The 25675-nt window shown below is 43.0% G+C and overlaps 1 protein-coding gene across 1 annotated transcript in view; it reads right to left on the minus strand.

The window, feature by feature from the left end:
• The window catches only part of LOC126419567 (homeobox protein DBX1-like), a 135173-nt gene extending 126693 nt beyond the window's left edge, over window positions 1–8480 (minus strand). The window contains exon 1 of the mRNA XM_050086754.1: window positions 8387–8480. Coding sequence (XP_049942711.1) covers window positions 8387–8480 — 94 coding nt within the window. The remainder of the gene's footprint in view (window positions 1–8386) is intronic.
• Window positions 8481–25675: the final 17195 nt, after the last annotated feature.

The following is a 25675-nucleotide window of genomic DNA, read 5'->3' on the forward strand; positions in this document are numbered from 1 at the left end:
AAGACACTGTCCGCTGCGTTCAACTGCTCTTCCAAGTCTTATGCTGTCTGACAGAATTACAATGTCATCGGCGAACATCAAAGTTTTTATTTCTTCTCTATGGATTTTAATACCCACTCCGAATTTTTCTTTTGTTTCCTTTACTGCTTGCTCAATATACAGAGTGAATAATATCGGGGAGAGGCTACAACCCTGTCCCACTTCCTTCCCAACCACTGCTTCCCTTTCATGCCCCTCAACTCTTATAACTGCCATCTGGTTTCTGTACAAATTGTAAATAGCCTTTCGCTCCCTGTATTTTACCCCTGCCACCTTTAGAATTTGAAAGAGAGTATTCCAGTCAACATTGTCAAAAGCTTTCTTTAAGTCTACAAATGATAGAAGCGTAGGTTTGCCTTTCCTTAATCTTTGAATGGTAAACATTTTACACACCTGTAGTGGGTAAGTATGATATGCCAGATTGGATGTGTGCTTTGCGCACTGCATTCACAAGGGGCATAAATTTGTCATTGCCGAAACAAGGGCAAAAGAAAACGGGAAGAGGGACGCCGAAGTAAGAGGTGGAAAAAGAGCTAGAAATAGACAAAAACAATTATTTGCAAATGAAACTGTCGTTTACTGCCTCATAAAGTCATCACAAGATAAAATCGATTGACAGCATACTTGTGGGGGGGTCTTACATTTTTCTTTACTGCCTGAATCGTCGTGTTTAACTGGCATTTCTACAACTGGTTCTCCTAACTCTTCTTGTAGGTATGATGGTTCAAACGAGAAGACAACTGTGTTCTTAGCATTGTGGAGCACCTGTACAGTTTTCACTAGAAGTGACAGGTTTCTGGAAGACTAGGCACTCAGGACCTTCGATAGTACCTAACGGACATGTAAACTGCCCTGCAAAATCACCCAAACTCAAGTCTCTTCAAATTTATCTCTGTGGGTTCATGAAGTATCAGGAAATCATTTACAGAGAGGAATAACTCGAAACTATTCTAGCCAAGATCAAGCAACTTTATCAACGCGTAGCGGTCCATGATTCGACGGTTTCAGGTAAGCGGTCAAGTCAACGACGTACACGACGATAATTTATTCCAACTGAAAGTCAAGTGGAACCAATCTAATCACATATTAAATAGTTTATAATCGTTATATGCGTATTCCCTAAGCGGGAAGATTCCTTTCGACACCGACCTGCATCCTATGAGTCGAAGATTCCATAATCTTAATGTAATTTTAGTTTGCCGGATATAGACTGGGAGACTCAAACGTTCATAACGGGTGGCAGGGACAAAGATTCCAGTGAAATTTTTTAAGTGCTTTATCTAAAAACTACCTTGAGCAGTTAAAGAGAGAACCGACTCGTGGCGATAACATATTAGACCTTCTGGTAACAAACAGACCCGGACTATTTGAAACAGTTAACGCAGAACAGGAAATCAGCGATCATAAAGCGATTACGGCATCGATGATATCAGCCGTAAATAGAAATATTAAAAAAGGTAGGATGATTTTTCTGTTTAGCAAAAGTGACAAAAAGCAGATTACAGAGTACCTGACGGCTCAACACAAAAGTTTTGTCTCGAGTTAGATAGTGTTGAGGATCAGTGGACAAAGTTCAAAACCATCGTACAATATGCGTTAGATGAGTATGTTCCAAGCAAGATCGTAAGAGATGGAAAAGAGCCACCGTGGTACAACAACCGAGTTAGAAAACTGCTGCGGAAGCAAAGGAAACTTCACAGCAAACATAAACATAGCCAAAGCCTTGCAGACAAAGAAAAATTACGCGAAGCGAAATGTAGTGTGAGGAGGGCTATGCGAGAGGCGTTCAATGAATTCGAAAGTAAAGTTCTATGTACTGACTTGGCAGAAAATCCTAATAAATTTTGGTCTTATGTCAAAGCGGTAGGTGGATCAAAACAAAATGTCCAGACACTCTGTCACCAAAATGGTACTGAAACAGAGGATGACAGACTAAAGGCCAAAATACTAAATGTCTTTTTCCAAAGCTGTTTCACAGAGGAAGACTGCACTGTAGTTCCTTCTCTAGATTGTCGTACAGGTGACAAAATGGTAGATATCGAAATAGACGACAGAGGGATAGAGAAACAATTAAAATCGCTCAAGAGAGGAAAGGCCTCTGGACCTGATGGGATACCAGTACGATTTTACACAGAGTACGCGAAGGAATTTGCCCCTCTTCTTGCAGCGGTGTACCGTAGAACTCTAGAAGAGCGTAGCGTTCCAAAGGAATGGAAAAGGGCACAGGTCATCCCCGTTTTCAAGAAGGGACGTCGAACAGATGTGCAGAACTATAGACCTATATCTCTAGTGTCAATCAGTTGTAGAATTTTGGAACACGTATTATGTTCGAGTATAATGACTTTTCTGGAGACTAGAAATCTACTCTGTAGGAATCAGCATGGGTTTCGAAAAAGGCGGTCGTGTGAAACCCAGCTCGCGCTATTCGTCCACGAGACTCAGAGGGCCATAGACAAGGGTTCACAGGTAGATGCTGTGTTTCTTGACTCCCGCAAGGCGTTCGATAGAGTTCCACACAGTCGCTTAATGAACAAAGTAAGAGCATATGGACTATCAGACCAATTGCGTGATTGGATTGAAGATTTCCTAGATAACAGAACGCAGCATGTCATTCTCAATGGAGAGAAGTCTTCCGAAGTAAGAGTGATTTCAGGTGTGCCACAGGGGAGTGTCATAGGACCGTTGCTATTCACAATATACATAAATGACCTTGTGGATGACATCGGAAGTTCACTGAGGCTTTTAGCGGATGATGCTGTGGTGTATCGAGAGGTTGTAACAATGGAAAATTGTACTGAAATGCAGGAGGATCTGCAGCGAATTGACGCATGGTGCAGGGAATGGCAATTGAATCGCAATGTAGGCGAGTGTAATGTGCTGCGAATACATAGAAAGATAGATCCCTTATCATTTAGCTACAAAATAGCATGTCAGCAACTGGAAGCAGTTAATTCCATAAATTATCTGGGAGTACGCATTAGGAGTGATTTAAAATGGAATGATCATATAAAGTTGATCGTCGGTAAATCAGATGTCAGACTGAGATTCATTGGAAGAATCCTAAGGAAATGCAATCCGAAAACAAAGGAAGTAGGTTACAGTACGCTTGTTCGCCCACTGCTTGAATACTGCTCAGCAGTGTGGGATCTGTACCAGATAGGGTTGATAGAAGAGATAGAGGAGATCCAACGGAGATCAGCGCGCTTCGTTACAGGATCATTTAGCAATCGCGAAAGCGTTACGGAGATGATAGATAAACTCCAGTGGAAGACTCTGCAGGAGAGACACTCAGTAGCTCGGTACGGGCTTTTGTTAAAGTTTCGAGAACATACCTTCACCGAAGAGTCAAGCAGTATATTGCTCCCTCCTACGTATATCTCGCGCAGAGACCATGAGGATAAAATCAGAGAGATTAGAGCCCACACAGAAGCATACCGACAATCCTTCTTTCCACGAACAATACGAGATTGGAATAGAAGGGAGAACCGATAGAGGTACTCAGGGTACCCTCCGCCACATACCGTCAGGTGGCCTGCGGAGTATGGATGTAGATGTAGATGTACTTTAAACTATCGTCTAAGCGTGATACATCCCCCATCCAAAATTTTGAAACTGATTCTGCAATACACTGTATAGTTCTACCTTCTGGTCTGTAGCGTCAGCAGCCAATGCCCATCTTGCCAGATTCTGGCTGATGCGTTGCGGCATGTAGGCGGTGTGGAAACGGCTCAGTTCGGCACAGGGTGTGGGGTGGCTTCTATATATCCTGCAACTAGCCGGTGGCTGTTGATCGTACGGCTTCTCATCAGTTGCTGCCTTCCAGCACTCAAAAGCCAGTGGCTTGCTGCAATGTGCCCCGTCTGTCCCCTATTGCGACCATTGTCATCAACACGTTGTTTTCCACTCCGGTCGACTGTGGTGGTGGTTGTTTTACTCACATGGAAGTACCAATAATATATTCTTGCTAAGATGGGACGAGAAAGATTCAAATGTAGTTGTTAATGAATAACAGAAACATATTTTGTATAAGTTCCACGAAGTACTGAAGCGATGTTTGATATATTTTGTTTTGCCTTTTTTTGTTTTACCTTTTAATGGAGAAATTGTGATTTCTGGCACTCTGTGATATATCTGTATTGTTTTATTCATATTTACCACAACATCCATCTGTTCCTCGTTGCAGATCAACAATTTTCGAATATAGCCTGAATTAAACATTGCCTATTACAATCTTGCTATAAATCCTGCTTACTTTTAAGTAACACGCAGGAGGATAACTCTGTAGACCAAAAATGTTCTGTAGGATACTCTACCAGTTACACTGAGGCTAGAGAAGGCATGGGATGGCGGCAGTGTCGTGAACACAAGGTATGAAAGGGCAGTGCATTGGCGTAGCAGTCATTTGTACTCCGGTGATCCCTGTGCATGGGTTTCCGACGTCATTATGATCGCACGACGGGAATTAAAAGACTTTGAACGCGGAATGGTAGTTGGAACTGAACGTCTGGAACATTCCATTTCGGAAACCGTTAGAGGATTCAAAATACTGCTACATCCACAGTGTCAAGAGTGTGCTGAGAACACCAAATTTTAGGAATTACCTCTCACCACGGAGAACGCAGAGGCGACTGGAAAACCATAGCCTGATCAAATGAGCCCCGATTTCAGCTGGTAAGAGCTGATGGTAGGGTTCGAGTGTGGTTCATACCCCACAAAACTATGGACCCAAATCATGATCAAGGGACTATACCAGCTGGTGGTGGCTCCATTATGGTGTGGACTGTTTTTATGTGGAATGGACTTGGTCCTCTGGTCCAAATGAACCGCTCGTTGACAGAAAATGGTTATTTTCAGCAACTTGGAGAACTTTTGCAGCCATTCATGAACTTCATGTTCCCAAACAACGATGGGATTTTTATCAATGAAAATGCATCACATAACCGGATCGCAACTATTTGTGATTATTTTGGAGAACATGCTAGACAATTCGAGTGCATGATTTGATCACCCTAATCGCCCGAAATGAATTCCATCGTAATAGGACATAATCGAAAGGTCAGACCATACACAAATTCCTGCACCGGCCATACTTTCGCAATTATGGACGGCTATAGATGCAGCATGGCTCAATATTTCTGCACTTGTCGAGTCCATACAACCGCCGAATTGCTTCACTACACGGAGCATAAGGTGTTCTGAGATGGTATTAGGAGGCACCCCACAACTTTTGTCACTTCAGTGCATATATCCTCTCTCAGTGTCCACACAGTCCACCGCTTCCGATTTTTACGGGTATCTAGTAAGACTCTGATCGCATATGTAAAGAAAGTGATCGTTATGAGGTGACGCCTGATAGGTATGCAGCACAACTAACAGACCAAAGCTTCTAGGTCAACTATGGTGGTCTACGCTTACTCGTGATAAGCCTGCGGCGGCTACAGTAGTTTTACAACTCTAGTATGGAGACACCTCAGTCACATAAGACATCAAATTATTCCATTCGTTGTGACGACTAGAGTGCTGTGTCTCAAATACTAACACTCCCACTGCACAAAATATTGGTCACCGCATTAAATAAGCACATTAGTAGCTGTAGAGCGCTGTGGATTGTGTAAAACTGTTACCAACACCTCATGTGACCCCTACAGTTGACGCAAGTCATTGAGATGAAATGGTGTAAGTTATACGTGCAAGTCGGTTTATGGAATCAGCGCACTAAGATGGATCGACGTACAGACCTGGCAGAATAGCAGAGAGGACCTAACCAGTATGGTTGTCCATGACCGCACCGTAAAGTTGCCTGACTTGTTGGTGTATGAATGTGTCTATAAGGATTGGTGTACCATTATACACGGCGTAAGAACAGTGTCGTAAAATGGTGTAGTAGTTCAGGATCGGAGACAAGCATCTCTTTCAAATCCGGTAGGAATCGCTCTGTCCCTGAATGCAGATCCATCTAGCACAGTTTATGAATGATCGTTCCGAAGTGAACTGCAGGCAGTGGACATTTGAGAGGGGTACTTCACAGAAGAGGATCGTTCACAGCAGCACATCAAGCTGTACGTCTTCAGTGGGCCAAACTACACAGAAACTAAGCAATAGCTACCTGGAGACGTTTAGTGTGGCCCGAAGTGTCTTTTCAAACTATGCACGGCGTCGAATACACAGACAGTCCAATGAGGCGCTAAGTCAGCGGTATGTAGAAGATGTAGTTCAGACTGGAAGTGCTCCTGTAAAGTTTTGGGTTTTTCTATTCCGTACCGCAGCTTGGGTCCACACATTCAGGTTATCGTGTTCATTGTCACTCCTATATGTTCATATGCCGCGCGTGGTAGCCGTGCGCTCTAGGGCGCCAGCCGCGCGGGATTAGCCGAGCGGTCTAGGCGCTGCAATCATGGACTGTGCGGCTGGTCCCGGCGGAGGTTCGAGTCCTCCCTCGGGCATGGGTGTGTGTGTTTGTCCTTAGGATAATTTAGGTTAAGTAGTGTGTAAGCTTAGGGACTGATGACCTTAGCAGTTAAGTCCCATAAGATTTCACACAAATTTGAACATTTTTTTCTAGGGCGCCTTGCCACGGTTCGCGCAGTTACCTCCGTCGGAGGTTCGAGTCCTCCCTCGGGTATGTGTGTGTGTGTTGTCCTTAGCGTAAGTTAGCTTAAGTTCGATTAAGTAGTGTATAAGCCTAGGGACCGATGACCTTAGCAGTTTACTCCCACAGGAACTTACCACTATTTTCCAACTTTCTATATGTTCACGATAAGTATGCCGTGATCACACCCTCTTAAAAAACGGCAACAGCTGTATTCACGGCGATGGACACGTATGTTCCTGGTTTAACGTATACTCAGACATCTTATCTAGCCGTAAGTGGCGCACTGCTTCCCGTGATCTTAACTCCATAGAAAATGTGTGGCGTCGTTTAGAACAGAGGGTGAAACGTATCAGTCACCACTGCCGCGGTTCGCTTCCTCTACTGGATTTAATCATCAATGAGTTACTCCTTACCTCCTTTACGACGTCAGCAGGGCCAACAAATATCGCCTTCCTAATTGCCATCTGGTTTAAATACGGAAGTTCCATGCTATTTGGAATTTGTAAAATTCACGAGTACTCGCAAATGCGTATATGTACCAGATATCTGTATATATGTATATTTCTCTACATATTGCACTCTAATAGTTGTAGACGCAAGACGAATCATGTCACCATGTCTGAATGGTACGTTTAATCTACGTTAATATATGTTGGTTTTTAATAGCATTAACAACATGTTATATACATGACATGTGTATGAATGCCCTTATAAGTGACAATTATAATTCTAGTATTTAATTTTACAATGTCTTTTCTAAATTATTTTAATAACCAGTTATGTTTTTCAGACTCGTATGCGTGAACGCCCGAAAAAAGTGGCGGATATTTGGCCATAATTTAGTGACATCAGTGTTTTTTGTATTAGATTGTTTTACATTAGCCTTCATGAAGTAGTTTCAGTTACAGCGCATATCCACAGGGCTTTGACTCGCTCAACAAGAAATGATATAGGTCTTACTGTTTAATCTTAGAATGTACCTGACCATAGAGTTACGTTAACTGTGCACAAGCAACTTACTCCATTTTATATATATGACGGCGGCGCTATACACAGCCTGATATTACTAACGTGTGGCCCGCTAATACGTACAGTAGTTTAAGTTGTCACATCGTAAGTTGAATCTGTGAATTCATATCATTGTATTTTCACAGTTGGGAAGATGCTCAAGATGTTCGAGTGATACAAGGACAAAAGTTAAATTCGACTTCTCACTGCTCTACAGTTTTAATCCCTAACAGTCGCTGTTCCGCTGCAGGCAAATTCTTGCACTCGCTGGAGTTAGTTTTCATTTTACTTCTTCTACTGCCTATATTTATTTGAATTACATATTATATACAGGTTGTTGTGTGAGCGAGGGCCTTTTTGTAAACACATGTAAAGCTAGAATTAAGCTTACCCTGTAATTTAAATTATCCACACAAGACTCTCATAATTACCAGTGCTATGTAAACATCTAGATACTGGTAATGAGTGTTTGTTAATATATGGAAGTGATACTTTCAAAATCACGATGCTCTAGTGTGAGAGTGGATAGTGTGACGCACAGACAACTGGCCAGTGTCACTCTTTACTTCTGCGTCTAGTTATCGCGTCAACGTATCACTCGGGCTCCCAGGAAGTTCCTGTTGCCATATTATTCTCTCACCTGCTCCTTCGCTTCCTTCTTCTCCCCTTCCGTAGCCCCCCCCCCCCCAAATCACCACCTCCCTCATCCCGTCCCGCACCCCTTCCCAGCACCGCCTTCTCCCTTACTCTCGCCGCAGCACTGGTTCGATAAGGCTGCCAGCTCAAGTTCTACCGCGTTCTGCGTTTCCTTTCCAAACCCGTCCTCCATATAAGCGGTCATAGGTTCCCGGTTACTCCATTTCTACTGTCCGACATAAGACCACCCCTTTCATACGCAATACAAAATTAAACCACTTATATCTAATCACTTAACGGTCTACCCGACGGGAGGCCCTAGCCACACGACATTTTACTTAAACCTTTACCCAGAATTCACAAAGTGAAGGTGATCAGTCAGTTCTTGGTATGAACTCTAGTACTCCAAAAATGTAATTCAGAGTATCAGTTTTCATAGTTCAGTTACGTAAAAGAACACAACCTGCCCATTGTCAGTCATACCTCCCCGAACAGTCAATGCTGCCGGCATGTGTTGATATCACTATGTGAGCGCTTGTTAGTTTTTTATTTACTGGCTCTGGATGATACTGTACACATTTTGTACAGTTTAATTTGTGATTCTCAAAACGCGACATATGCTATAGTTGACCCAAGTGACCAAGTATTGTTCGGAGACACGTGCGTCACACCCACATACAAACATTGTATCCAAATTGAGTGTTTTTCATTATCTTCCACAAATGTAAGCAAAACATCGGAGAGGCGATGCCAGTTAGAGCAGTCTCTTCAAAATACTCGTACGTCAGCTTTTCTTGACGCGGAGTAGTTGTCAGTCAAATGTCATACGTTTTTGCTGTATACGAGTTTCAGTCTCTCTCTCTCTCTCTCTCTCTCTCTCTCTCTCTCTCTCTCTCTCTCTCTCTCTCTCTCTCTGTCGGACGCTAGTTTTGATGTAACGTGATTAATTCAATTACGGTGGAGCAGAAAAAATTTCATATTTCAACTGAAAATGTCTTTTCATACTATTTTGTGTAGCGTCTCGTTGAGCAGTGCCGTGCAACATGAAGGTATCGTCATCTTTAACAGTACATAATGAGTAAACTGACGTTTAAAAACATGCTACCAAATGAAAACTATATTACCTAGGTCAGCGAGGAAGGAGAAAAGAATTTAATTTTACAAATTATTGGCTGCATAAGTTTTGATCTACGTCTGAAAACATGGGTAATGTATACTTAACTCGTTAGTATAGATCAAACATTGGAAACGAGATTCCTCAGTTGCATGAAGGACTGCGCAAACCCGCTTCATTTTTAAAAATGGCAATGGGTGCAAGAAAGGAATATTTTTAAAACAGAAGACAGAAGCAAAGAAAGTTAAGACAGATGGCTCTCTCACGCCAGAACAGAATGTAAGAAGGGGGGGATACCAAAAGAAGTTTGGGTGTGCGGTAGATGTTACATCAGAAGACCGATGAAACAATAGTTAGGCCGGCCGTTGTGGCCGAGCGGTTCTAGGCGCTTCAGTCCGGAACCGCAGCTGCTACGGTTGCAGGTTCGAGGTTCGAATCCCGCCTTGGGCATGGATGTGTGTGATGTCCTTAGGTTAGTTAGGTTTAAGTAGTTCTAAGTCTAGGGGACTGATGGCCTTAGATGTTAAGTCCCATAGTGCTCAGAGCCATTTGAACCAAACAATAGTTACAATTTCCTGTATGACCGGAAGAGGCGAATCGCCTTCTCCTTGGAAGGAGACACAGAAGATCTGATAACTAGGAGCAAAAAGCATTGTGACGCGATACTCATCAGATGGTGTAGCATCTGCTAAGGACTACTGCTGTTATTGATTTTTACGTCATGTAGATTATTTACTTCAGCGAGGTATGACTGTAAAGACATAGAAATGTCATCAAACCAAACTAACGAAATAGTCGATTAATATATCTGATTGTACGGTTGTAGCTCCTTTATGGATAGGGAAAGATAATTTCAGATAGATATGTACCTCTGCTTTATTTATTAGTCTAAAGCCTTTGACTGTGTCACCCACTATAAATTATGGTAAGTATTCAAACACATAGGAGTACCATATCACCTCATTTATCTGACACGGATTTTATTCTCTAAACAAAAAGCCACGGTGAACCCTATACAGAACAAATAAATGGGTCAAGAGTCAGAAAAGAGCACGGCAAGATTTCATATTCTCACCTTATTTATGCAGAGGGAACTGTGTGGAATGCCGTGTTAGATAAGGAAGTAACCGGAATTAAAATAGGTAGTTTAAATATAAATAACCTTAGATATGAAAATGATTCCATCTTGATGGCACAAAGTAAAGAAGAGTTAAAGGTCGTGTTACCGAAGATGAAAGAAGAAAGTGCAAAGACTGTTCTAATGCTGAATGTCAAGAAAACCAAAATTGTGGCATCTACACCTACCACTTCATAGCCTATAGGAGGAGTAGCAAGCCGGCCGCTGTGGCCGAGCGGCTAGAGGCGCTTCAGTCCGGAACCACGCGGCTGCTACGGTCGCAGGTTCGAATCCTGCCACGGGCATGGATGTGTGTGATGTCTTTAGGTTAGTTAGGTTTACCTAGTTCTAAGTCTAGGGGACTGATGACCTAAGCAGTTAAGTCCCATAGTGCTGAGAGCCATTTGAACCATTTGAACCAACCATTTTTAAGGAGTAGCAATGGAAGTAGTTTTAATGTTCAGTTACAGTATATCGGCTCCCAGATTTCAGCTGATGGTGACTGCAGCCACGAAATCAAGAGACGCTTGTTACTTGGTAGAAAAGCATTGTCCAACCTCGACAATGTTTTAAGGAATAGACACTTTTATAAGGCTGATCCATGTGGTAAGGACTGTGGTCTTTTCGGTTGTAATCTACGGATGTGAGAAGTGGACCATGAGGAAGCCTTAACGCGGAGAATAGACTCCTTTAAGCTGTGATGTCGGAAGAAACTCCTTTAAGTCCCATGCACCGCAAAGAGAACGAACAGATCAGTATTACAGCAAATGAAACCATATTGCTCCTTTGAAGGTGTGATACTGAAACAAAAATTGATCTACTTTTTGCGCATCATGAGAATACATGATTCGCTGGGAAAGACCTTAATGTCGATGAAGATCAAAAGCATAAGAAAAAAAGGTGACAAAGGATGAGGTGGTACCACAGAGACAATGAATTCCAACCTGCAAAGTCTGCGGGAGGTAGTGCAGGTCAGAAGAATTGGCGTCACAGAGAATCGCAATTGACTAAACTACTAGAGAGAGAGAAATAGGGAGAGAGAGAGAGAGAGAGAGAGAGAGAGAGAGAGAGAGAGAGAGAGAAAGCCTCTTTACCCACAACGCGTTCTGCTCGTTGGTCATATTGAAAGCGAGCCTAGTGCCTGTTTGTACGGAATGTCTCAATTAGCTAAATTTATGAGTTGATGAGTTATTAAATCAATTAAGATTACTCTGAATCACTGGAAACGTATCTCCAAAATATGAATAAATTCAAATTAAAAACTCTCAAATTTACACACAAAATATGAAACATAAAGTCTGGCTGGATTGCACTGAATAACGTTAGCACTCCGTCTTCAGGCCACAAGTGGCCCATCGAGACCATCCGACCGCTGTCATCCACAGCTGAGGATGGGGATAGGAGGGGCGTGTGGTGAACACACCGCTCTCCTGGTCGTTACGATGGTTTTCTGTGACCGGAGCCGATATTATTCGGTCGAGTAACTCCTCAATTGGCATCACGAGGCTGACTGCACCACGAAAAACGGCAACAGCGCATGCCGGCCCGGATGGTCACCCATCCAAGTGCCGGCAACACCCGACAACGCCTAACTTAGGTGATCTGACGGGAACCGGTGTATCCACTGCGGCAAGGCCGTTGCCCCGGATAACGTTAGGATGTACTATTATTTACTATTTAACATTTATTTACGACTTAAATTACAAAACAGCATCAACTAAAAATCACAATCGCAAGGAATGCCTGATATACATTACGTTACAGTACCCACTTCATAGATCGCATCTCAACACATGGATAGAATGTGAGATGAGTAAACCAGACAGATTCCTCAATTCGCACGTATAAGCACATTCGTACCAATAAGATACACACACACAGAAGAAGCCATAAAGTAAATTCCGTAAGGCAAATTTACAAGCCATGTTCCAGAGAACTTTACTGGTCAACCGCGTGGTCAGTAACTCGCTTACACGTTCTCCGTTTCGGGAATCCGAAAAATACAGAAACATTTAGAATTAAACTAAATTACAACACGATTTGAAATGTAGGCTTAATAACGAACCTGAACAATAATAGTGTTGAACTAAGGACTAACAAAGTGGTGGGAATGAACGTGGTCTGAATCAGATAAACACGATGTAAATCACAGAACTCACGAATGATATTGGAATGAAATAAAATTACACTCCAACAGTAAGTTATTAAAAGAAGCCACAGTAAGAGAAGTTAAGTTTGTAGAGCTGAAGATTCAATATACCACATGAGAAGGATGTTGTTACTATCACCATCTCACATGACACAAGAAACCCGAAATACGAGAAATGAAATAAAATTGAACCACAGAAAGGGAATCTTAACACGAACATAGAGAAAACACACAGTACATTCACACGTAAGAGACTCGTACTAACAGAAATGGCAGACTGTTGAAGACACTCTCAAACCGCTTAGTTGCGGTAGGTCAGATAATCAAGTTAAAAGAAAGGAAACATTAATAAGTATGATAGCACTCTCTAATTGAAATAAGTTCTACAGTACGTTATATCATGGCTGTGCCTGAAAGAAACGCTTTAGCATCTCAAAGTAACAAGTTTTACACATTCCAACTTCTTAACTTTCATTACTAGGGATGACTTGAACAAACACTGTCACTTACAGAAGTCCCACAGTACAGGGCCGTCCCACGCAACCAGATCGATGTCGACAGGTAGAAGCGGAAATGGTCAGAGAAAATACATCCCGACTCCCTGTACCAACCTATAAAATAGCTACTGTCTCTTTCGCCTACCAGAATACCACTTAAGGTCTGCACGAAAGTTGGCTAAACTGCTACGCATTCAAAGAACTCGTGCCCATCAAACAAGGTATGTGGAATTACTACAAACTGACACTCATACACTGTCTCAAGCAGACGAAATAAGGAGTAGAAAAAGGAGCACACAAATTTAGCATGGGACACAGAATAAGTGGATACGTGATACACGGAGTTATGGGGGAATGTATACGTTTAATATACCCACAGACGTGTGAAACGTCAAATATAAGTTGAGAAATCACAATACCTGAATGTTAAAGTGTCTGTGCCTGTCTAACGCAACATTCTACTGTTCATCCTACTCGTCAGAATCAAAGGCACAGATGCACCGACAAATAGTGGTACTACAAAGTATAGAAAGGCAGAAGGTAGCTCAGTACAGCCAATGGAACTGAGCCCAGCGGTTCTAGGCGCTACAGTCTGGAACCGCGCGACCGCTACGGTCGCAGGTTCGAGTCCTGCCTCGGGCATGGATGTGTGTGATGTCCTTAGGTTAGTTACATTTAAGCAGTTCTAAGTTCTAGGGGACTGATGACCTCAGAAGTTAAGTCCCATAGTGCTCAGAGGCATTTGAGACAATGGAAATGATCACATTAAGACGCTTCACGTCATCACCATAAGGACCCGCCCTTTACTTCAAACTAGGTTTGCTGTTCGATACACAACACGATCATGTCTGATTCGCGTAACCAGTATTTTGGACAATAAAGGTTACTTTTCACACATTTCATGGCTTGTGGCTGCACCCTACTTTCGAAGTCTACCTGTCCTTATTTTTAACAACATAACCGAAACACCGCATGTTGCTCCTCCTGTACAAAGAATCTCGATACAGAGGATGTTCGGCTGTTGTCTTGGTAAACTCGTTCTTCAGGTTTCTCAACCACAAAAAACACTTGGGTGTAGGCTGCTGTGACACTGTGGAAACCCACTAGGTATCCGCTATGTTCGACGAAATCTGGTATAAAAGTCAAGGCAGCATGAAATACGCAGTCGTATCTGCAACCAATGCTCAGCGGCTCTACGCCCAGCCGGGTTGTAACCATTGTTGCTGCCAGAAGTGACAGCTGTGTGTACCAAATTTCGCAGCCTCATACCCCCAAATAAACTGCAAATTTAATAGTGGATTATTGCCAATACACTGTATACCTACAACAAGTAAACTTTCGCCATCTGTCTTCGCTCCTGGTGCCACACTTGTAATAGCTAGCCTGTGAGATAATCTGTTCCGCCCATTTGAGACGATACACTCGACCTCCACGGTGTACCTGCAGCGGCGGCTGTCGTTTTGCGTTGAGCAGTTGGAGGCGCGCGGCATTTGACAGCCAGACAGCGCGGGCCGCGCAGATCCGCAAGGGAATGCGGCGCGCCCGACGCCGGCCGGGCTGTTTGTCGGCGCGGCCCGGCTCGGGCGCCCGGGGCGTTTTTTCCGCTGGTTTTGCCGCGTTTGCCGTCCCTCTCCCCCGACTGCGCATTTCACGCCAGGCTGCCGCCGAGGGGCCGGTAGCGCGCCGGCACGCTCCTCTTAAATAGCGGCCTGCCCTACCCTGCGCTGTCCGCGCCTCTTCCGTCAAATGCCCCACATTCCTCTCCGGCAGTGCGAGCGGCCGCACGCTGATGCCTCTACTACGCCATCAGCAGCTGACGGCTAGTAATTCGTCACGCTCGCTCAGCTGCGGATCCATTGTTCGGTTCTGATTGGGCGGTTGGTTTGGGAGGACGGGACCAAACAGCGAGGTTATCGGTCCCATCGGGTTAGCGAAAGATGGGGAAGGAAATCGGCCGAGCCCTTTCAAAGGAACCATCCCGGCATTTGCCTGAAGCGATTTAGGGAAATCACGGAAAATATAAATAAGGATGGCCGGACGCGGGTTTCAACCGTCGTCCTCCCGAACGAGAGTCTAGTGAGCTAACCACTGCGCCACCGCTCTCGGTCGATTCTGGGGAAGGTCACAGTTCGTTAGTGTGTCACCTGCATCCCCACCGAGTGGGCAGCGTAGCTGTTAGCACATTGGAAGACGACCGTTCAAATCGCCGTCCGGTCATCGTGATTTGGGTTTTCTGTAATAAATCGTTTACGGAAAATGCTGGCATGGTTTCCTTGAAAAGGCACGGGCGATTTCTTTCTCCGTCCTTCCTTAATCCAAGTTTGTACTCCGTCTCTACTGATCATGTTGTCAGTGGGACGTAAGAACACCAATCTTCTTCGTGTATTTAATTCTTTTTAGTTTTGTTTTACTAAGCCCTTTCTCAAGGAACCTAAGTTCTTATCACGCCAACGTTTAAAGTTGCAGAAATAGCTACCATTTTAATATTAATAACAATAAGATATATAGTATGGTTTAATGTAACAATAATAAATTCTTTATTTACAGTAAATACATAATGTTGTTGTTGTTGTTGTTGTTGTTGTGGTCTTCAGTCCTGAGACTGGTTTGATGCAGCTCTCCATGCTACTCTATCCTGTGCAAGTTTCTTCATCTCCCAGTACCTACTGCAACCTACATCCTTCTGAATCTGCTTACTGTATTCATCTCTTGGTCTCTCTCTACGATTTTTACCCTCCACGCTGCCCTCCAATGCCAAATTTGTGATCCCTTGATGCCTCAGAACATGTCCTACCAACCGGTCCCTTCTTCTCGTCAAGTTGTGCCACAAACTCCTATTCTCCCCAATTCTATTCAATCCCTCCTCATTAGTTATGTGATCTACCCATCTAATCTTCAGCATTCTTCTGTAGCACCACATTTCGAAAGCTTCTATTCTCTTCCTGTGCAAACTATTTATCGTCCATGTTTCACTTCCATACATGGCTACACTCTATACAAATACTTTCAGAAACGACTTCCTGACACTTAAGTCTATACTCGATGTTAACACATTTCTCTTCTTCAGAAACGCTTTCCTTGCCATTGCCAGTCTACATTTTATATCCTCGCTACTTCGACCATCATCAGTTATTTTGCTCCCCAAATAGCAAAAGTCCTTTACTACTTTAAGTCTCTCATTTCCTAATCTAGTTCCGTCAGCATCACCCCACTTAATTCGACTACATTCCATTATCCTCGTTTTGCTTTTGTTAATGTTGATCTTATATCCTCCTTTCAAGACACTGTCCTTTCCGTTCAACTGCTCTTCCAAGTCCTCTGCTGTCTCTGACAGAATTACAATGTCATCGGCGAACCTCAAAGCTGTTATTTCTTCTCCATGGATTTTAACGCCTACTCCGAATTTTTCTTTTGTTTCCTTTACTGCTTGCTCCATATTTTTTTTTCGGTCATCAGTCTACTGACTGGTTTGATGCGGCCCGCCACGAATTCCTTTCCTGTGCTAACCTCTTCATCTCAGAGTAGCACTTGCAACCTACGTCCGCAATTATTTGCTTGACGTATTCCAATCTCTGTCTTCCTCTACAGTTTTTGCCCTCTACAGCTCCCTCTAGTACCATGGGTGTCATTCCCTCAGGTCTTAGCAGATGTCCTATCATCCTGTCCCTTCTCCTTATCAGTGTTTTCCACATATTCCTTTCCTCTCCGATTCTGCGTAGAACCTCCTCATTCCTTACCTTATCAGTCCACCTAATTTTCAACATTCGTCTATAGCACCACATCTCAAATGCTTCGATTCTCTTCTGTTCCGGTTTTCCCACAGTCCATGTTTCACTACCATATAATGCTGGACTCCAGATGTACATCCTCAGAAATTTCTTCCTCAAATTAAGGCCGCTATTTGATATTAGTAGACTTCTCTTGGCCAGAAATGCCTTTTTTGCCATAGCGAGTCTGCTTTTGATGTCCTCCTTGCTCCGTCCGTCATTGGTTATTTTACTGCCTAGGTAGCAGAATTCCTTAACTTCATTGACTTCGTGACCATCAATCCTGATGTTAAGTTTCTCGCTGTCTCATTTCTACTACTTCTCATTACCTTCGTCTTTCTCCGATTTACTCTCAGACCATATTGTGTACTCATTGGACATTCATTCCGTTCAGCAGATCATTTAATTCTTTTTCACTTTCACTCAGGATAGCAATGTCATCAGCGAATCGTATCATTGATATCCTTTCACCTTGTATTTTAATTCCACTCCTGAACCTTTCTTTTATTTCCATCATTGCTTCCTCGATGTACAGATTGAAGAGTAGGGGCGAAAGGCTATAGCCTTGTCTTACACCGTTCTTAATACGAGCACTTCGTTCTTGATCGTCCACTCTTATTATTCCCTCTTGGTTGTTGTACATATTGTATATGAGCCGTCTCTCCCTATAGCTTACCCCTTCTTTTTTCAGAATCTCGAACAGCTTGCACCATTTTAAATTGTCGAACGCTTTTTCCAGGTCGACAAATCCTATGAAAGTGTCTTGATTTTTCTTTAGCCTTGCATCCATTATTAGCCGTAACGTCAGAATTGCCTCTCTCGTCCCTTTACTTTTCCTAAAGCCAAACTGATCGTCACCTAGCGCATTCTCAATTTTCTTTTCCATTCTTCTGTATATTATTCTTGTAAGCAGCTTCGATGCATGAGCTGTTAAGCTGATTGTGCGATAATTCTCGCACTTGTCAGCTCTTGCCGTCTTCGGAATTGTGTGGATGATGCTTTTCCGAAAGTCAGATGGTATATCGCCAGACTCATATATTCTAGACACCAACGTGAATAGTCGTTTTGTTGCCACTTCCCCCAATGATTTTAGAAATTCTGATGGAATGTTATCTATCCCTTCTGCCTCATTTGACCGTAAGTCCTCCAAAGCTCTTTTAAATTCCGATTCTAATACTGGATCCCCTATCTCTTCTAAATCGACTCCTGTTTCTTCTTCTATCACATCAGACAAATCTTCACCCTCATAGAGGCTTTCAATGTATTCTTTCCACCTATCTGCTCTCTCCTCTGCATTTAACAGTGGAATTCCCGTTGCACTCTTAATGTTACCACCGTTGCTTTTAATGTCACCAAAGGTTGTGTTGACTTTCCTGTATGCTGAGTCTGTCCTTCCGACAGTCATATTGTTTTTGATGTCTTCACATTTTTCCTGCAGCCATTTCGACTTAGCTTCCCTGCACTTCCTATTTATTTCATTCCTCAGCGACTTGTGTTTCTGTATTCCTGATTTTCCCGGAACATGTCTGTACTTCCTCCTTTCACCAATCAACTGAAGTATTTTTTCTGTTACCCATGGTTTCTTCGCAGCTACCTTCTTTGTACCTATGTTTTCCTTCCGAACTTCTGTGATGGCTCTTTTTAGAGATGTCCATTCCGCTTCAACTGTACTGCCTACTGCGCTATTCCTTATTGCTGTATCTATAGCGTTAGAGAACTTCAAACGTATCTCGTCATTCCTTAGTGCTTCCGTATCCCACTTCTTTGCGTATTGATTCTTTCTGACTAATGTCTTGAACTTCAGCCTACTCTTCATCACTACTATATTGTGATCTGAGTCTATATCTGCTGCTGGGTACGCCTTACAATCCAGTATCTGATTTCGGAATCTCTGTCTGACCATGATGTAATCTAATTGAAATCTTCCTGTATCTCGCGGCCTTTTCCAAGTATACCTGCTCCTCCTGTGATTCTTGAACAGGGTACTCGCTATTACTAGCTGAAACTTGTTACAGAACTCAATTAGTCTTTCTCCTCTTTCATTCCTTGTCCCAAGCCCATATTCTCCTGTAACCTTTTCTTCTACTCCTTCCCCTACAACTGCATTCCAGTCGCCCATGACTATTAGATTTTCGTCCCCCTTTACATACTGCATTACCCTTTCAATATCCTCATACACTTTCTCTATCTGTTCATCTTCAGCTTGCGATGTCGGCATGTATACCTGAACTATCGTTGTCGGTGTTGGTCTGCTGTCGATTACGATTAGAACAACCCGGTCACAGAACTGTTCACAGTAACACACCCTCTGCCCTACCTTCCTATTCATAACGAATCCTACACCTGTTATACCATTTTATGCTGCTGTTGATATTACCCGATACTCATCGAATCCAGAAATCCTTGTCTTCCTTCCACTTCACTTCACTGACACCTACTATATCTAGATTGAGCCTTTGCACTTCCCTTTTCAGATTTTCTAGTTTCCCTACCACGTTCAAGCTTCTGACATTCCACGCCCCGACTCGTAGAACGTTATCCTTTCGTTGATTATTAAATCTTTTTCTCATGGTAACCTCCCCCTTGGCAGTCCCCTCCCGGAGATCCGAATGGGAGACTATTCCGGAATCTTTTGCCAATGGAGAGATCATCATGACACTTCTTCAATTACAGGCCACATGTCCTGTGGATACACGTTACGTGTCTTTAATGCAGTGGTTTCCATTGCCTTCTGCATCCTCATGTCGTTGATCATTGCTGATTCTTCCGCCTTTAGGGGCAATTACCCACCCCTAGGACAAGAGAGTGCCCTGAACCTCTATCCGCCCCTCCGCCCTCTTTGACAAGGCCGTTGGCAGAATGAGGCTGACTTCTTATGCCGGAAGACTTCGGCCGCCAATGCTGATTATTTATCAAAATTTAGGCAGTGGCGGGGATCGAACCCGGGACCGAAAACGTTTTTGATTACAAATCAAAGACGCTACCCGTGGACCACAGATTGAATAACTTTGGGGAGTGGCTACAACCCTGTCTCACTCCCTTCCCAACCACTGCTTCCCTTTCATACCCCTCGACTCTTATAGCTGCCATCTGGTTTCTGTACAAATTGTAAATAGCCTATCGCTCCCTGTATTTTACCCCTGCCACCTTTACAATTTGAAAGAAAGTATTCCAGTCAACATTGTCAAAAGTTTTCTCTAAGTCTACAAATGCTAGAAACGTAGGTTTGCCTTTCCTTAATCTTTCTTCTAAGATAAGTCGTAAGGTCAGTATTGCCTCACGTATTCCAATATTTCTACGGAATCCAAACTGATCTTCCCCGAGGTCGGCTTCTACCAGTTTTTCCATTCGTCTGTAAAGAATTCGCGTTAGTATTTTGCAGCTGTGACTTATTAAACCTATGGTTCGGTAATTTTCACATCTGTCAACACCTGCTTTCTTTGAGATTGGAATTATTATAGTCTTTTTGAAGTCTGAGGGTACTTCACCTGTCTCATACATCTTGCTCACCAGATGGTAGAGTTTTGTCAGGACTGGCTCTCCCAAGACCGTCAGTAGTTCTAATGGAATGATGTCTACCCCGGGGCCTTGTTTCGGCTCAGGTCTTTCAGTGCTCTGTCAAACTCTTCACGCAGTATCATATCTCCCATTTCATCTTCATCTACATTCTCTTCCATTTCTATAATACATCGCCCTTGTATAGACCCTCTATATATTCCTTCCAGCTTTCTGATTTCCCTTCTTTGGTTAGGACTGGGTTTCCATCTGAGCTCTTGATATTCATACAAGTGGTTCTCTTTTCTCCAAAGGTCTCTTTAATTTTCCTGTAGGCAGTATCTATCTTACCCCTAGTGAGATAAGCCTCTACATCCTTACATTTGTCCTCTAGCCATCCCTGCTTAGCCATTTTGCACTTCCTATCGATCTCATTTTTGAGACGTTTGTATTCCTTTTTGCCTGCTTCATTTACTGCATTTTTGTATTTTCTCCTTTCATCAATTAAATTCAATATTTCTTCTGTTACCCAAGGATTTCTACTAGCCCTCATTTTTTTACCTACTTGATCCTCTGCTGCCTTCACTACTTCATCCCTCAGAGCTACCCATTCTTCTTCTACTGTACTTCTTTCCCCCACTGCTGCCAATTGTTCCCTAATGCTCTCCCTGAAACTCTGTACAACATCTGGTTTAGTCAATTTATCCAGGTCCCATCTCCTTAAATTCCCACCTTTTTGCAGTTTCTTCAATTTTAATCTGCAGTTCATAACCAATAGATTGTGGTCAGAGTCCACATCTCCCCCTGGAAATGTCTTACAATTTAAAACCTGATTCCTAAATCTCTGTCTTACCATTATATAATCTATCTGATACCTTTTAGTACCTCCGGGATTCTTCCATGTATACAACCTTCTATGTTTTAATAAATAGTAACTATAATTTGTTTCCTTCAGTCCCTATTACATTGCTTTAGTGGCCGATTTAGCAGCTATAACAGTAACAAACTTGAACATCTTTGATAACTTCATAGTTTACATAAATTCAGTCCACAATCCCTAACGGTAACATCAGTACCGATCGACTGCCACGTCTTCCTCCGCCAGTGGCATCATTGGATGCCGTATGCAGAGGCGGAGGATTCAACATACGCTCTCCCTGTCGTTGTTAGCTTTCGTGACCTCGAACCGCTACTGATCGGTCAAGCAGTTCCTCAGCTGCCATCACGAAAATGATTGCACCCCGTTCCAGTCCTCCTACCGCAGAATAATCCCTGGCAGTACCAGGAATCGAACCCGAATCCTCCACATGGTCCTGACGACTCAGCTACGGAGGCGACACGTCATTGTGTAAAACCGCTGTGTGCACTGAAGATTATCAATTTTTCACTCAGCATTACGACTGTGAAGACAGCCCTGCAGACTACGGTTACGCGAGCGTGAAAATGAGCGAATGCTGTTTCTTTCGATCGCTTTCATGTGTATTTGGGTTTTTTGTTACTCTTAGCGGAGGGGTTTTCTCTCCATTCCTTGCTTAACTGAACTTCCTGCGGTTTGCCATTTCTGCTTGTGCGTGCACTCACCATTTGCTTTGGATTTGTGGTTGAAAGCACATACGGTCAGCCTCTGAATGGGCGCCTTTCGCTGTCCTCTGGTCAGGCCACAAATCCACCCACGTGGGCAGGCCGCCATGCAAGCAACAGCTAATAATCGAGATAGCTTATAATTGCAACAATTCCTCACCGTTTTAGAGGTTATTATCTTTCATGTTACATTACTCACCGAAAGCTAACAGAGAAATTTCGAAATTTGATTATGTAAAAATGCAAATGCTTTTACTTCTTTGCCTGCCATCGGGACATGCGAGTCCCAAGATAGACTATGAGAGAGCCGTGGGGATTTGCTGCATTTTATTGATATGTATTAATATCCTTACTGGTAAAGAGAAACCTACTAATCGTTTGCAAAATTCTTATAATTACAGACTGCACTTGCAGGATGTGTTGTCTCAGCCCAGTAGACAGATTTGTAAAGCGGGCTGCTGCTTTGCCTCCTCGGACACTTTGTGTCAAGGATAGCACGCACGTACTGTGTATCTGTTTTCTCTGTTTCATGCAGTTTTGGTGAAGTCGGCTTTTGAAACCGTGGAGGTACTTACGAATAACTATGTTTGTCACATCACTCCCCGAGATGGAAAATAAAACAATGGGAAACTTTTTTTTTCAAATTGTTACCTCTGACTACGACAATGATTGAAACAACAATAAACTAATGCCTTTCATTCTGAAAATAATTGGTAGCCCTCTGCCCCTCCTTTGGATATTGGTAATCGTTATTTCCACAGGCAAAAACATCATGTTATTGTCCATATGACATTTCTCGATTTTTGTACCCTGCATGTCATTACGGAGTTTGCAGCAGAGAGACTTCTTGCGTTTGCACCATATATCGGGGTTTCTTCTCGTTCCACACTCAGATGGAGCGCAGGAACAATGACTGCTCGTAGACTTCTGAGAGAGACAATATTTGTCTATATGGTTGTGCAGGCTTTCGTGGGCGTTGTAACTGTATGTATTATCCTATGGTTGATTAAACTGCGTATATTCCTCAACTTGTTTTCCAAACTCGATGTTTCATCCGCTCTGCTGGTACCTTCAGTGTTCAGACACTAGAAAACAGTTCTGAGGAAGGTTTTACCTTCATCCTTCTAATTATATATTCATGATCTCTAATGGTCCGACAATCAAGCGGCTAGAGATTGAATGTTTTCTGTTGCTTCGACTTGATACGCATACCACTCACCTCAACAGTATTCCATTACAGGCTTCAAAACATTTTGTATGCAATTTCTTTTTTAGACAAACAGTAGTTTCCCTGTATCTTACCAATGAATCGATGATGACAACTGAGTCCTTGAGATAGATCTACGGAACTATCATGCGTGTGTGTGTGTGTGTGTGTGTGTGTGTGTGTGTGTGTGTGTGTGTGTGTGTTGGGGCGCTCAACGACGAGGTTATCAGCGGCCATGCGAAATTATTAGATACAAATGCGGTAAAATCGGAGAAAATGCGATAAAAGAGAGAAAAAGCAATCTGAGGTAAAACCGTATTCACTCTACGTAACTGTCTCTTCCCATTGTTACTCAAGTTATTTGTATAACATGACTCATACTAGTCGTGACTTAATAATCGTAAAGTCTAATGCTAAATCATTTTCACGTATAATGACGTGCGCACCTTAGTTATTTTGTTTTTAATTGTGAAGGAAATGAAGTAAGAGTCGAGTTCAGCGTCCCGTCAATGCCGATGTCATTAGGGCCGATGCAAAACCTAAAATTTATGAAGGAAATTATCCATTCCCCTTCAGAGGGACCATCGGACTATTCGCCTAAAATGATTTAGGGAAATCTGGACGCTGTAACCAGGATATGAACCACCATCCTCCTGAGTACGAGTACAGAGTCTCAACACTGCTCACCAAGCTCTGTTATATTTAAAGAGCCAGGTGCTAGTCTCTGCACCAAGCTGATACTTTGCCAACATCTGACTGACTCTTGAAACAAAGAAGTGTGCGGCGTTGGGTCATTTAAGAAATTTTCAATCGCGTCATAAACCTGACCAAGCATGACGTACAAACCTGTTCTCTGTAGTAGACGCAGTCGTAGAACCGAACTGAATGCGTTACTATAACCACCGCAACCAACTTGTTATCTTTGTCAGTAGCGAGTACACATAGTAGTGTACAATGACTGGTCCAAACATAAGGACTCCACTGGTTGCTGCACTGTGTTACCTGGATATGTACACAATATTCATATAACAAAGGAGTAGGCAGAGCTGGTTATCATCCAGAAGGCGCTAGAATGGACTGACTACATTCTGCGAAGAAATTCTTCGTCTATTTTGCTCCCAGAGGAACCTTCTACATCTAGGTCTACATGGATGCTCTGCAAATCACATTTAAGTGCCTGGCGGAGGGTTCATCGAACCACCTGCATAATTCTCTATTATTGCAATCTCGTATAGCGCGTGGAAAGAACGAACACCCATATTTTTCCGTACGAGATGAGTTCCCTTATGTTATCGTGGTGAGCGTTTCTCCCTGCGTAGGTCATTTAACCTCAAGTAACGCTGAAAACCAGCAGGTTACTTGGTATAATTTACCTAGGGCAATTTTTGTAGCATCAATTGAAGTTCTTTCATTGTTTAATATGTGTTTTTAATTTGAATAAATTAATATGTTGTTTAAAACATGTTCCATTAATATCAAACTTAATACTGTGCTATTTTCCACTTTAGGTTTCACAGCTAGGAACATAAATTCTTCACTTTAGTCATTCCATTGTGCACAACAATTTCAGTTTGCGTCTTAACGGCGTTTTAAACATGCACGGGGTTTTTCGTAGTGGTCTTAATCTTCTTGCTCATCAGATAATACATAAGTACATATTTCGGTAAGTGCCTAAACACTTGCAACTAGTGCGCTGAACAATTATTTCTTGCCATGCAACTGACTGTGAAGTTTCGTAAGACGACCAACGACCCACTATTGCCTCTCTGAACTGATGAGTTCATTGAATCTGATTTAGGTATTCTATGTACTCATATATTTGAAACCAGCCTCACTGCCCAATAAAAGAAAGTTTTGCTGCATCCTGCAAACAGCCACTGTGATAAATTATAGCGTACTATTTTCGTTTCTGTTCCAAGTTCGAACCAAATTGGTTAAAAAGTAAGACTTAGGTTGTTCATAAGGCTCGTTTTTGCCAACTGACCTTTCACACTGTGTGGTGCTTTACACAGTTGTTACCCTTACTGGTGCACTTGTTTTCTCGCGTTTCAACAAGCGCCTTATACAGTTGTTCTACAGTTTATGTTTAATTTTCCATTACTTGGTCATCATTGATGCTGCGCTGCTAGCGACATCACTGTCGTGCTCTCTAAGCAAAACTACACGATCATCAACGGCGATATCAAGGTAATAGGTTGAAATGGCGCCCCGTTGAGCTTGCTTTCATAAGTGGAAGCACATTACAAGAGACTGCAGCGGCGTATCGCTTGATGGCTTCGATAAACAAACCGGTTAGTGAGCGGGGAGCGGTACACAAAGCGGCGGCGGTGATTTCGCGGGCGCGCGCAATAAACACGCTGCCACTCGACGGCAGTTATTGTGTCGACGTGAGCTATGACGTCATCTGTCAGCGGCGGCACTCCACGTCACGTCAGGCGGCACCGGCGGCGCAAATTGGCTGCCCGCCGCGTTG

The sequence above is a fragment of the Schistocerca serialis genome, chromosome 9 (assembly GCF_023864345.2).
Source record: "Schistocerca serialis cubense isolate TAMUIC-IGC-003099 chromosome 9, iqSchSeri2.2, whole genome shotgun sequence".
NCBI lineage: Eukaryota > Metazoa > Arthropoda > Insecta > Orthoptera > Acrididae > Schistocerca > Schistocerca serialis.